The sequence below is a fragment of the Sus scrofa genome, chromosome 6 (assembly GCF_000003025.6).
Source record: "Sus scrofa isolate TJ Tabasco breed Duroc chromosome 6, Sscrofa11.1, whole genome shotgun sequence".
NCBI lineage: Eukaryota > Metazoa > Chordata > Mammalia > Artiodactyla > Suidae > Sus > Sus scrofa.
The window spans coordinates 147,616,423-147,631,649 of NC_010448.4; the positions used below are offsets into that span (position 1 = coordinate 147,616,423).

General features: G+C 37.7%; 1 protein-coding gene across 1 annotated transcript in view; it reads right to left on the bottom strand.

Moving 5' to 3' along the window:
- The window catches only part of RAVER2 (ribonucleoprotein, PTB binding 2), a 155,499-nt gene that overhangs the window by 49,493 nt on the left and 90,779 nt on the right, over positions 1 to 15,227 (bottom strand). The window contains exons 6-9 of the mRNA XM_021096539.1: positions 8,257 to 8,342; positions 5,764 to 5,829; positions 5,493 to 5,604; positions 1,916 to 2,172 (exon numbers count right to left, since the gene is read on the bottom strand). Coding sequence (XP_020952198.1) covers positions 1,916 to 2,172; positions 5,493 to 5,604; positions 5,764 to 5,829; positions 8,257 to 8,342 — 521 coding nt within the window. The remainder of the gene's footprint in view (positions 1 to 1,915; positions 2,173 to 5,492; positions 5,605 to 5,763; positions 5,830 to 8,256; positions 8,343 to 15,227) is intronic.

Below are 15,227 nucleotides of genomic sequence, written 5' to 3' on the forward strand. Positions count from 1 at the left end.
CTTCTGTCAATTAACTCAAGCAATTAATAGTACAGATAAGTTTTTAAAATTCATTCTATGAAGAACCACCTTAGCTTTCTCAATGTACAAGTATCATTCCACTTACATTACAAGGCCTTACAATGTACACGTGTAAGGCATTCTATTCATACCTCCTGCTATTGGCCAGGTGACACCAAAACTTCTTATAAAGCCAATATTATTATTTGGCCATTTGAATATGGCCAACTATAAGAATTGTTCCCCTCACATGCCCCTTATAAACCAAAGGACAGGTGGGGCATATGGAAGTTCCCAGGCTACGGGTTGCATCAGAGCTGCAGCTGCCAGCCTACACCACAGCCACAGCAGCACAGGATCCTCAACCCACTGAGCGGGGACAGGGATCCAACCTGCATCTTCATGGATACTGGTCAGGTGTGTAACCTGCTGAGCCACAGTGGAAATTCCCCAAAGGGCATTTTGGGGTACAGATAAAAAAACTAAATATACTTTATTTTACCTACCACTTATAGCATTTACAAATATTAGCAGTTTATGAACCAATAAAATATTGGGTAAAAACCTCCAGAATTAAATTTGAGATTAGATTCTTTTGAAAAGACCAGAGATTAATAACTGGCTTTGAAATTTTTCAGATAAAATCGAATTTGTTCTACCTTATTTAAATGTTGAAATAATACCTTAATTACCTATAGAATATACATTTAAGATAGGAAAAAATTAGTCTATTTTAAAGAACATTATTATTATTTACTGAGAAAGCCTTCTAAATAATATCATTGTAAAATTGGGTATTAAATGGTACATTCATGCTTTTCCAAACCACAAAATTTTGAATTTAAATTACTTTATATTTGAGCGAGTTCCCATTGTGGCTCAGAGTGGTAAAAACCTGGGTAGTATCCATGAGACGTGGGTTTAATCGCTGGCCCTGCTCAGGGAGTTAAGAATCTCGCATTCCTGTGGTGTAGGCCAGCAGCTGCTGCTCTGATTTGACCCCTAGCCTGGGTGGGAACTTCCATATGCCACAGGTGCCACCCTAAAAAAAATTATATATGAAAACTATGTACATCTCAAAATTTTTATAAAAGCAAATACATAGGAATAAAGAATTCATATTTAAATATTTTATAAGAGTTTAAAAACTCATTTTATACAAATTATTTACAGACAAACTTTCAAGTAATTAATAATCTCAAACATCATTTGGCACAACTTACTAAAGGATGGATTTTTGTTTATAATAGATTTTTTTAGAGTCCAATATTTCCTTCTGAGAAATTCATCATGCCATCAACATATTGTAGGGATTATCTATTTTGTAATCCATATTTATATACTTTAAGTATATTATCAACGTCCTTTGAAATTTAAAAACAGGAGTTTGCCGTTGTGGCTCAGCAGTAACGAGCCCGACTAGTATCCATCAGGAAGCAGGTTCGATCCCTGGCCTCGCTCAGTGGGTTAAGGATCTGGTATTGCCATGAGCTGTAGTGTAGGTCACAGATATGGCTCGGATCCCATGTTGCTATGGCTGCAGCATCAGCTGGCAGCTGTAGCTCTGATTTGAGCCCTAGTCCAGGAACTTCCATAGGCTACACGTGAGGCCCTAAAAAATGAAAAAGCAAAACAAAAAGAAGAAGAAAAAAAGAAATTTAAAAATAAAGATTGTTCAATACTTTATAAATTATACCACCTGTAAAATAACCAAAAATTAGATTACTCTAGAATTAGAATAATTTCATTTAAGATATAGTTTAAAAGAAATATATATTTCCCTGCAGCATATACATACATGTAGTATACACATATATTACGTGTGCATATATATATGCATGTGTATGCATGCACACACACTCACACACTCTCTCTCACACACACGCACACAGAGTTTTCTTACCCCTGAACTTACCTCTGTGCTTTTTGTCTGACTTTGTTGTTGCTTATGATGTCCCATGAGCAAGCCTCCAGCAGTAAGGTTTGGAAAGTTCTGAAGATAAGCCTGTGATCCTGAGAGACTTCCTTCTGCCAACCCCACCACGGCTGGTTGTTTGTCCTGAGTGTTCCCAGGGCCTGGCCCAGTCTGTCCAGCCACGTGCTGATTTGGAAGGAAGGGTAACAAGCCCATGCCAGGTGTTACAGTTGTTTGGGTTGGAATCAGATTAGATGCTGTAGAACCACAAACGCAAGAAGTATTGGTTAGACAAGGCTTATTCACAACAGTCCTCTTGATTAGGTATGTTACAGGGAAAGTGTGCAGGAATCTATTTTTTACCTACCAGAGAATAGTTAAATTTAAAAGGTGAGGTTAGAGGTTGTAAGTTAGTAGGAAAAATGAAAACCTCTAATAGTGTTCATGCTTTTACTATTTTCAATAACTTCTAGGATAATCTCAAGGATATTAGAGTTTATAGTTCCAAGTTTTAATTGTATATCTTAGAAGTTCAGAGCAAAATTTTTTTGGCATTTAAGTTATATCAGTGCCTTTCTTTAAATGCCCAATCATTGTCATTTGCCTGCTTCCATATTTGGAAGGAACAATTAAGTGAGTCAAGTGTTTAAATAAGTCTCTGACACTCAAAAATTAATAAAGGTAGATTAAACCCAATGATAAATTTAGTCAGCCAGCTTGTACCAGCTCATGAGTCAATTGTACTATCTCTTCCTAGCTCTTAAGTTTTAATGTCTTCACAGGGGTAACCTGAAATCAGCCATGTTTACCCATGGAAACACACAAATTCTACAAGACTTTTTCCTTTTAACCCACAGAAACATCAGCACACTGCTGGTTTAAAAAAACATCAAGGAGTTCCTATCGTGGCTCAGTGGTTAACGAATCTGACTGGGAACCAAGAGGTTGCGGATTCCATCCCAGGCCTCGCTCAGTGGGTTAAGGATCCGGCGTTGCCATGAGTTGTGGTGTAGGCTGCAAATGCAGCTCGGATCCTGTGTTGTTGTGGCTGTGGTGTAGGCTGGCAGCTAGAGCTCGGATTAGACCCCTAGCCTGGGAACCTCTATATGCCGTGGATGTGGCCCTGGGAAAGACAAAAAAGAAAAAAAAAATAAATAAACATCAATATTTGTGAATAGACAAACACCAACTGAAAGTTTAACACATGAAAGTTTTATATTTTTATTTACACGGAATAACAAGAAATAAAGTTTTAATAGGAAAATTCTAAATCATTCCCTTTTTAAAAAAATCTACAGGTCAAAATTAAGCGAAGAAAACTAGTTTTGATAACTACTTTTTCATTAAATCAAAGTTATACTTTAAAATTCACTAAACAAGCTTCTTAAATTATTTTTAGTACTAAATATTTAGAGATAGATTCTCAGTTCTGTCCTTTCGTGATATATTTATTTGGACACTAAATTTTCAGTGTTCTTAAGGCAGCAATGATAAAGCAAATGGCTATTTAATCCAAAACAAATAATAAATATCTGCATAAGCTTTTAGGCATACAAAATTTAATTTTTAGGGCAGATCTCATCACACCATAAAGATTTCTATACTATTCTATATTCTGGTTTAACTTGTGCCCAGTCAACTCCCATAATTTGAATTGATTATTTGATGATTTCACTAGTTGGTTTTATGTACAAGAGACTAAAAATGCTACCCATATTTAATTGACTTCTTTTTTTTTTTTTTTTTGTCTTTTTGCCTTTTCTAGGGCCACTCCCTCGGCATCTGGAGGTTCCCAGGCTAGGGGTCTAATCAGAGCTGTAGCCACCAGTCTACACCAGAGCCACCGCAATAAGGGATCCGAGCCACATCTGCGACCTACACCACAGCTCATGGCAATGCCGGATCCTTAACCCACTGAGCAAGGCCAGGGATCGAACCCGCAACCTCACGGTTCCTAGTCGGATTCATTAACCATTGAGCCATGACGGGAACTCCTGACATTTTTTTTTTTGTCTTTTTGTTGTTGTTGTTGTTGTTGCTATTTCTTGGGCCGCTCCCACGGCATATGGAGGTTCCCAGGCTAGGGGTTGAATCGGAGCTGTAGCCACCGGCCTACACCAGAGCCACCGCAACGTGGGATCCGAGCCGCGTCTGCAACCTACACCACAGCTCACGGCAACGCCGGATCGTTAACCCACTGAGCAAAGGCAGGGACCGAACCCGCAACCTCATGGTTCCTAGTCGGATTCGTTAACCACTGCGCCACGACAGGAACTCCACATTTTTTTTTTTTTAAATCACTGGTGGCCTTTCTCTTTTTTTTTCCCGCAACATGCTCACTTCAAACAAATTTCAATTAAACTTCAAACTGAACGTGTCTTTCAAAATCACATTCAAATAAGAAATCTTGGTAAACCACCTTGCTTCTATTGTTCTAAAAAGAAAAACAGTGATTCTGTTTTTGTTTAAATTTGTCATGTTTTTAGAAGTACATAGTACACATTTACTATTTTTCTTCTATCACTAATATAGAGCTCACATATTAAAAAACAATGCAAATAAATAATCCAACCTTAGATTTACAATTACCAGGTATTTCTCAATAAAGACTAAGGGTTTCTTTTTTTTTTTTTTTTTTTTTGTTGTTGTTGTTGTTGTTGTTGTTGTTGTTGCTATTTCTTGGGCCGCTCCCGCGGCATATGGAGGTTCCCAGGCTAGGGGTTGAATCAGAGCTGTAGCCACCGGCCTACACCAGAGCCACAGCAACTCGGGATCCGAGCCGCGTCTGCAACCTACACCACAGCTCACGGCAACGCCAGATCGTCAACCCACTGAGCAAGGGCAGGGACCGAACCCGCAACCTCATGGTTCCTAGTCGGATTCATTAACCACTGCGCCACGACGGGAACTCCGACTAAGGGTTTCTTATCCAGACAAAAATTAAATAGATCCCTATGTACCGCATTATAAGCCCAGTGGGCAGCAGGTCAGTCTCAAATGGATCTACGTCTCTGCCTCATGCTGCTGTGAACTTTCATCAAATTTTTTTTTTTTTTTTTTTTTTTTTTTTGTCTTTTTGCTATTTCTTGGGCCGCCCCCGCGGCATATGGAGGTTCCCAGGCTAGGGGTCAAATTGGAGCTGTAGCCACTGGCCTACGCCAGAGCCACAGCAACTCGGGATCCGAGCCGCGTCTGCAACCTACACCACAGCTCACAGCAACGCCGGATCGTTAACCCACTGAGCAAGGGCAGGGATCGAACCTACCACCTCATGGTTCCTAGTCGGATTCGTTAACCACTGCGCCACGACGGGAACTCCAAACCTTCATCAAATATTAAAGCGTATCCAACAGGGAAAGTCTTATCTTGGTGTGTAAGCAAATCTATCAATAGCTTATCAATAGTATTCTAATACTAAAAACAGAAAAGCCAAGGGGGCTCTTGAAATTTTAAATGACTGAATAAAACTCACATCTGATCTTCCTTTAAATGAAAGCAGATACAGATTACAGATAAACTATCTTTAAATCTCCAATTTAATTGTTTACTGACTTCTAAGCAAACACATATCATTTACTTTTATGTGCTTCTCCAAGATGGCCCAACTCTGTTTTCAACGGGAGCGGTGACCCTATCCCTACGGCAGTATGAAGAACCATAGCTGGGGGGTCGCCAAGTAAGCCCGGTTTCTGCAAAAGAAGAAAAGAAGACTTTGGCTCATGGTAGCAAAACAGACCCTAATTTAAAAAAAGCTACCCAGGTGAAAATTCATCAACAATCTGATCCACAGCCTCACTATAGAAAAGGCACAAACACATCTTAAAAGAAAAAAATAACTCCATACTTACATTATTAGTATGAATTTTCTCAAACTTCATTAACTGTTGCTGTGCCAATGGTACAGTAGAAAGATTCTGAAGAAATAAATTAGAAGTATTACCCATAAGTGAGCTCTGTAAAAATGATAAAACATTGTTAGTTTAATTTTGAAGAACTACCTTCAAAAGTCCCCAGTTCAAGTCCCCAGTTGATCTGAGCAAAACCAACATCTTCTTAATATCCTACTTTCCAACTATAGGCAACATTAATTAATTCTTTCAATAAGACAAAAATGTGACCTACAGTCGTGAAACTAATTCCATATGGCCTCCCGCTTTTCTTTCATCCTTCTTTCCCTCTCCTTACCCCTTTCTGGCTTTGATGTGAGTGTCATTCAACCATTTATTTATTCGCTTAGTCATTCAACAAAGATTTATTGAGCACTTCTATGTCCCAGGCACTGTGCTACATAGGGAGAAATACCACCGTATGGTTTGCCCTCCTGGATCTTATAGTCCCCTGAGGAAAGGAGGTGTTAATTAATTATAAAAAACATATAATTACAAATGGTGATGAGTGTATGAAGGAAAAATGCAAGGAGCTATGAGAACAAACAGTGGTGGAACCTGATGTAGGGTGGTAAATTTAAGAAAGGTTTCCCTGAGGAGCTAACTCTTGCACAGCGAGCTACGGCTGCTGAGAAATAACTAGGTGAGGGCCTGGGGGAACTAGCTGGTGTTGGGTGGGAGCATTCCAGGCAGAAGTGACAGCATGACCAAAGACCGAAGAAGAAGAGAAGAAAGTGCTTCAAGGACCAAGGCAGTTCCCCACAGCAGGGACAATGACACCCAAGGAACATGAGAGGCAGGAGAGGCCAGCTTGCATAGGCCCTGAAGGCAAAATTAAGCAGTTTGGTCTTTATTTTAAAATAAAAGGATTATAGTCAATGCTCTGGATGCCCCTTTCATATCAATTTAAACCTTACTGTAATTAATTGTTTCATGTTAGTTTTCTCGATTTGCTGAAATTCTCTAAGAAGAGGGACTATGAATATTTTGTTCAGTGCTATGGTCTAAATGACCAGCACAGTGTCTAGTACATGTTAGATATTCCATAAGATATGTTGAGTAAATGAAGGCATAAAGACGCTACAAGGTCCTAGGTTAGATTCTAAGAATGAAAAATAAATAAACAACAATAGGCCTTTTCCTTAAAAAGCTCAGTTTAGGAATAGACATTCATTCATTCAACCCTCAACAACCACCTATTATATATTAGGTTTGATTCATAATTACATTTTTAGGTAGATACAGACTTAAACAGTACTTGAAATTAGTATGTAATGTTTATCTCCAATATTATGAATATTTATATACAGAAACATGTTTTAAATTACTTATCTGAAAAAGGTAAAACAAAACACATATTTCTTGGTCATGCCCACAGCATGCAGAAATACCAGCCCAGGGACTGAACAAGTGCCACAACAGTGACCCTAGCCACAGCAGTGACAATGTCAGATCCTTAACCCACTGAGTCACCAGGAAACTCCAAGAAAATATTTTTACTCTCAGAAATATATATGTTATTTTTCATAACATTGGTTAAATTTTGGAGTTCCCATCATGGCACAGAGGAAACGAATCTGACTAGGAACCATGAGGTTGCAGGTTTGATTCCTGGCCTTGCTCAGTGGGTTAAGGATCCAGCATTGCTGTAAGCTGTGACGTAGGTCACAGATGCAGTTTGGATCCTGTGTTGCCGTGGCTGTGGCATAGGTCAGCAGCTGTAGCTCCAACCAGACCCTAGCCCAGGAACCTCCATATGCTGCGGGTGTGGCCCTAAAAATAAAAAAATTTTTAAAAAAACCCAAAATTTTAAGAATGGAGTTATTGCTCATTTATTTTTTCTTTCTTATACTTTTTAAAAACCAGGTAAGAGGGAATTCCCGTCGTGGCACAGTAGTTAACGAATCCAACTAGGAACCATGAGGTGGTGGGTTCGATCCCTGCCCTTGCTCAGTGAGTTAACGATCTGGCGTTGCCGTGAGCTGTGGTGTAGGTTGCAGACGCGGCTCGGATCCCACGTTGCTGTGGCTCTGGCATAGGCCGGTGGCTACAGCTCTGATTCAACCCCTAGCCTGGGAACCTCCATATGCCGTGGGAGCGGCCCAAGAAATAGCTAAAAATAAAAATAAAAATAATAATAATAATAATAATAATATTAATAAAGGCCACATAAGAATATTTGTTTTGAGCTACTTATTTCTAGAAAAATATGCCACAAAATATACCTCTTCCCTTCTTAAGGCCCTAAAAATAGGAATCCATAAATCTATATAACTATGATAATTTGATTACCTTAATTTGATTTCCTCCTTAAGTTGTTTTTATGTAGCTATATTTATTACTAAGGATCTTTTTAAAAAACAAAATACTCATTTCATTCCTTGAGAACTTTAAGTGTTAAGAACAAACAAAACATTCACTCCAAATTTTTGATGCTTAATGGTATTTATATACCTGATGCGCTTTATTCAAATGTAAAAATGCAGGGGAGATGGATGGATTCATCAGAGGTGGCAAGCTGTGAGGTGTTCCAAGAACTGCTTTAAGAAAATAAAAGTAAAAATTTATGATATATATGGAATTAAAAAATAAATAAAACAAACCCCCAAAAGGGTAAATGAATATTTCTTTAAACTTTTAACAAACTCATTGGAATTCTAATGATCCACTGACCTTGTCATTGTGCAAAAAGTGACAGGTTCATTTCCTTGTGATTCAACCCTAGAATTTGATTTAAAATTCCCACTTCTGTTGTTACGGTAAAATACCAAACCTAAGCCTTTCTCATCTCTAGCACATAGTGCAAGAAAATTAATTCCATCTCTTAATAAGTGTAATACTAATTGAACCCATGTTATTTGCTCAGTATTTTTGTTAGGTATTTGTGATCTTTTGGCAGGAGGTTGTGGGGGGCAGGGAAGGACAAGATACAATCCTTGTCCCTAAAGTCCACTCTAATTAAGAAGAGAATATATGTACATTTAAAAATATTTACAGAACAAAAACAAGAGAAACAACAAAACTATACATATTTTGATAATGATATACTTTATCAAGTTTGTCCAAGAGTGCAAATACTAGAGTGCACATCAGAAGAGATATTTTAAGAGGAAATTTACAAAAAGAAATTTAAGAAAAAAATATAAGAAGCCATTTCATTTAGGTATTAGATGGAAACAGGCATACAAAATTCTCTAGCAATACAATAGTTAATTAGGATCACAGAAGTTGAGGCTTAGAAAGTACTTCAAAAAGCATGTAATCTAATGATCAAACATATTTGGAATTTATACATAACATCCCTAAAAGTTCATTCCATGCTTTAAAAACTCTTTTAGAGTTCCTGCCACGGCATAATGGGTTATGTATGAATCTGATTGCAGTCGTTTGGGTGACTGAGGAGATGTGGGTTTGATTCCTGGCCCAGAGCAGTGGATCAAGGATCTGGCATTGCCACAGCTGCAGCGTGGGTCACAGCTGGCCCGGGAATTTCCATATCCCACAGGTATACCCAAAGAAGGAAAAAATAAAAAAATAAAAACTCTGTTTCAAGTTTTTGTTACTTGCTGAGGCAGTCCATTACATCTTTGGAAAACTGACCACTAGAAAGTACTGTCTTCAGAATGACCAAGTTTCACTATCGGTGATGGAATAATTAGATCAGTAGGATTAAGGATCCAGCATTGACACTGCTGTGGCACAGGTTCTACCCCTGGCCTAGGAACTTCCACATGTCCCTGAGTGAGGTCAAAAAGACTAATGAGATAAAATAAAATAGTATCAAAAATACATAAAGAATTTAGCAACAAAAGTCAATAACCCTGTTTAAAAACAGACAGAGAACTTGATTAAGTATATCTCCTAAGAAGATATAAAAACAGACAAAAAGCACATGAAAAGATGCTCAAAAATCATAAAAGTCATCAGTGAAATTCAAATCAAAACCATGATGAGGAGTTCCTGTCGTGGCGTAGTGGAAAGGAATCCGACCAGGAACCATGAGGTTGCAGGTTTGATCCCTGGCCTTGCTCAGTGGGTTAAGGATTCCAGCATTGCCATGAGCTGTGATGTAGGTCACAGACGCAGCTTGGATCTGGCGCGGCTGTGGCTGTGGCTGTGGCCAGCAGCTGTAGCTCCAATTGGACCCCTAGCCTGGGACCCTCCATATGCCGCCAGTGTGGCCCTAAAAAAAGAAAAAGGCAAAAGACCAAACAACAACAACAACAAACCATGATGAAATGCCAGTTTATTCCTATTTGAATAGCTATAATTTTAAAAAAAAAAAGAGTCTATGAAGATTTGGAGCAATGAGAATCCTTGTACATTGCTATGGGAATGTAAAATAGCACAGCCACTGTGGAAGAGAGCTTGGCAGTTCCTCAACAAGTTAAACATAGAATAACCATATTACCTACCAATTCTAGTCCTAGATACATACCCCAAGAGAATTGAAACTGGGTGTTCAAATACTTGTATACGAATAATTATAAGAGCACCCTTCACAATAGTCAAAAGGTGAAAACAACTCAATGTCTACCAATGGCTAAATGAATAAACAAATTCTGGTATATGCATACAATGGAATATTATTCAGCCATAAAGTGGAATGAAGTACTGATACATGTTAAAGTACTCCAAAACATCCTGCTAATTAAAGCCAGACACCAAAAATCACATAGTGTATGATCCCATTTATATGTAACATTCAGAATAGGGAAAAGCATAAAGAGAGAAGGCAGATTGGTTGTTTCTAGCACCTGAGCAGAGGGGGAAATATGAAGTAGCTGTTTATGGGGTATGAATTTTATTTTGAGGTAATGAAAATGTTTTGAAACTATACAAAGTTGGAGACTGCACAACATTGTGAATGTACTAAACACCACTGAATTATTGACTTTAAAATGGTTAAATTCATATTATGTGAATTTTGCCTCACAAAAATTATTACAATGAAAAAAACAGTATAAAGTAATATGAAATGGTATGGATAAATCTGAAAAATATGTGTAATACTTACACTCTGAAAATTACAAAGTATTGCTGAGAAAAATTAAAATCTAAATAAATGGAGATATGTACCATATTTATGACAAATAGTTGTCAATTCTGAGCAAATTATTATATAGGTTCAACACAATTCCAATCAAATTCCCAGCAGTTCATAGAAATGGAGGGCTGATTCTAGCATTTCTATGAAAATGCAAAGGACTTGGAATAGGCAAAACAAACAGAAAAAGAACAGTTGGATGATTTACACTAACTGATTTCAGGATTTAAAGTTACATTTATTAAGACAATGTAGTATTGGTATAAAGACACACATTTAGATCAAAATGACTATATTACCCAAGGCAATCTATAGGTTCAATGCAATCTATCAAATTACCAATGGCATTTTTCACATGACTAGAACAAAAAATTTTTAAATTTGTGTGAAAATACAAAATATCTTGAATAGCCAAAGAAACCCTGAGAAAGAAAAATGGAGCTGGAGGAATCAGGCTCTCTGACCTCAGACTATACTACAAAGCTAGAGTTATCAAAACAGTATGGTGCTGGCACAAAAACAGAGATCTAGATCTATGGAATAGGATAGAAAGCCCAGAAATAGACCCAAGCACCTGTGGTCAACTAATCTATGATAAAGGAGAAAAGAATATACAATGGAGAAAACACTGTCTTTTTAATACGTGGTGCTGGGAAAATTGGAGAGCTACATGTAAGGGTGAAATTAGAACACTCTCTAATACCATTCACAAAAATAAACTCAAAATGGATTAAAGACCTAAATACAATACTGGATATTATAAAACTCTTAGAGGAAAACACAGGCAGAACACTCCTCAACATAAAGTGCAACAATATTTATCAGATCCACCTCCTAGAGTAATGAAAATAAAAACTGAAATAAACCAGTAGGACCTAATTAAACTTAAAAGTTTTGCACAGCAAAGGAAACCATAAACAAAACAAAAAGACAACCCACAGAATGGGAGAAAATATTTACAACAAAGAGACCTACAAGGGATTAATTCCCAAATTCACAAACAACTCACGCAGCTCCATATCAAAAAAACAAAGAGCCCAATGGAAAAATGGCCAAAAGATCAAAATAAACATTTCTCCAAAGACATACAGATAGCCAAAAAATACATGAAGAGATGTACAACATTGTGAATTATTAGAGAAATGCAAATCAAAAGTACTATGAGGTGCCACCTTACAGCAGCCGGAAGGGCCATCGTCAAAATGTCTACAAGCAATGGAATTCCCGTCGTGGTGCAGTGGTTAACGAATCCGACTAGGAACCATGAGGTTGCGGGTTCGGTCCCTGGCCTTGCTCAGTGGGTTAACGATCCGGCGTTGCCGTGAGCTGTGGTGTAGGTTGCAGACGCGGCTCGGATCCTGCGTTGCTGTGGCTCTGGCGTGGGCCGGTGGCTACAGCTCCGATTCGACCCCTAGCCTGGGAACCTCCATATGCTGCGGCAGCGGCCCAAGAAATAGCAAAAAGCCAAAAAGCACCCCCCCCCAAAAAATGTCTACAAGCAATAAATGCTGGATAGGGTGTAGAGAAAAGGGAAACCTCTCACACTGGTGGGAATGTACACTGGTACAACCACTATGAAAAACAGTATGGAGATTCCTTAAAAAACTAAAAAAGAACTACCATATGATCCAGCAATCCAGAATCCTGTGCATCTATTCAGAAAAAAACATAATTCGAAAAGATAACATGCACCCCAGTGTTCACTGCAGCACTATTCACAGTAGCTAAGACATGGAATCAATTTAAATGTCCATCAACAGAGGAATAGATAAGGAAGATATGGTACATATATATAATGGAATATTAGCCATAAAAAAGAATGGAATAATAGCAACATGGATGAACCTAGAGATTATCATTCTAAGTGAAGTTAGTGAAACACAAACATCATATGATATCGCTTCTACGTGGAATCTTAAAAAAGGATGCAAATGAACTTATCTGCAGAACAGAAACAGACTCATAGACTTTGAAAACAGACTCACAGACTTTGAAACAAACTGTCCCCAGAGGGGACAGGTGGGGCGAAAAGGATGCCCTGGAGGTTTAGTATCAGTAGACGCACACTGTGGTATATGGGATAACTGGCCAACGGGGACCTGCTATATATAGCACAGGGAATTCTACTCAATATTCTATGATAACATATATGGGACAAGAATCTGAAAAAGAATGGATGTGTGTATAACTGAATCACTTTGCTGTATAGCAGAAATTATCAAAACAATGTAAATCAACTATACTTCAACAAAATTTTTAAAAAGGAAAAAAACAAAAATAAAATAAAATCACATAAAAAATTACTTAGGAATAAACCTGATGAAAGTGGTGAAAGACTTATACCCTGGAAAATACAAAACATTGATAAAGGCAACTGAAGATAATTCAAAGAAGTGGGACGATATCTCATGCCCTTGGATTGGAACAATCAATGCTGTTAAAACAGCCCTACTACCCAAAGCATACAGATTTAATGCAATCCCTATCAAATTACCTAAGACATTTTTCATACAAATAGAACAAATAATCCTAAAATTCATATAGAACCAGAAAAGATTCAGAATTACCAAAGCAATCCTAAAGAAAAAGAACAAAAGTGGAGGCATAATTCTCCCAGGCTCCGGACAAACTACAAAGCTACAGAATTCAAAACAGCATAATATTGGCACACAAAAAAAACATATATGGATTAATGGAACAGAAAAGAGAGCACAGAAATAGACCTACAAACCTATCAACAATTAATCGTCAACCAAGGAGGCAAGAATATACACTGGAGAAAAGACAGTTTCTTTAGCAAGTGACTTTGGGAAAGGTGGACAGCCACAAGAAAATCAATGAAAGCAGAACACACCCTCACACCACCATACACACAAATAAACTCAAAATGGCTTAAAGACTTAAATATAAGACGTGACACCATAAAATTCCTATGAAAGAACATAGGCAAAACATTCTCTGACATAAATCACAGAAATACTTTTTCAGGAGTGGCTCAGTGGAAATGAATCTGACTAGTATACATGAGGACAGGGGTTTGATCCCTGGCTTCACTCAGTGGGTTAAGGACGTGGAGTTGCCATGAGCCATGGTGTAGATCACAGAAGTGGTTCAAATCTGGTGTGGCTGTGGCTGTGGCTGTGGCATAGGCCAGTGGCTACAGCTCCAATGTGACTCCTAGCCTGGGAATCCCTCTACGCCATGGGTGCAGCCCTGGGAGAAAAAAAAAAAAAAGACAAAAGAAATAGATAAAAAATATTTTTTAGGCCATTCTCTCAAAGCAATAGAAATAAAAGCAAAAATAAATGAATGGGACCTAATCAAACTTATAGGCTTTTTTGCACAGCAAAGGAAACCATAAACAAGACAAAAATACAACCCACAGAATGGGAGAAAAATATTTTCTAATGAAGTGACTGATAAGGCGCTGACTTCCAAAATATACAAACAGGTCATATGACTCAGTAATGAAAAACAACCCAGTCAAAAAATGGTCAGAAAAGCTAAAGAAACATTTCTCCAAAGAAGACATCCAGATGGCCAAGAGACACATGAAAAGATGCTCAATATTGCTAATTGTTAGAAAAATGCAAAGCAAAACAACAATAAGGTATCACCTCATGCCATCCTCAGAAAGTCTACAAATAACAAATGGTAGAGAGAGTGTGGAGAAAAGGAAACCCTCCTACGCTGTTGGTGGGAATAAAAATTGGTGCAGCTATGGAAAGCAGCACAAAGGGTCCTTAAAAAACTAAAAACAGAGCTAACATGTGATCCAGCAATCCCACTCTGGGGAAAATACCTGAAGAAAACTCTAATTCAATTAGAGATAAGCGCCCCTATGTTCACTGAAACACTATTCACAATAGCCAAAACATGGAATACACACACACACACACATCCACTGTATGTATACATACACACATGCAATGGAATACTACTCAGCTATAAAAAGGAATGAAATAATGCCATTTGCAACAACATGTTTGGAGAACATTACACTAAGTGAAGAAAGTACGAGGGAGAAAGACAAACACTATGATATCACTTTTATGTGGAATCTAAAATATGATACATATGAACTTATTTACAAAACAGAAACAGACTCATAGACATAGAAAAAAAACTTGTGGTTAACAAAGGGGAAGAGGAAGGAGGTATATTAGGAGTTTGGGGTAAGGAGATACAAACTACTATATATAAAATAAACAAGAAAGTCCTACTGTATTATTACAGGGATCTATATTCAATATACTGTAATAAACCATAGTGGAAAAGGATATGTATATATATGCGTAAGTGAATTACTCTGCTGTACACCAGAAACCAACACAACACTGTAAATCAAGTACATCTCAATTTAAAATTTTTTTAAAAA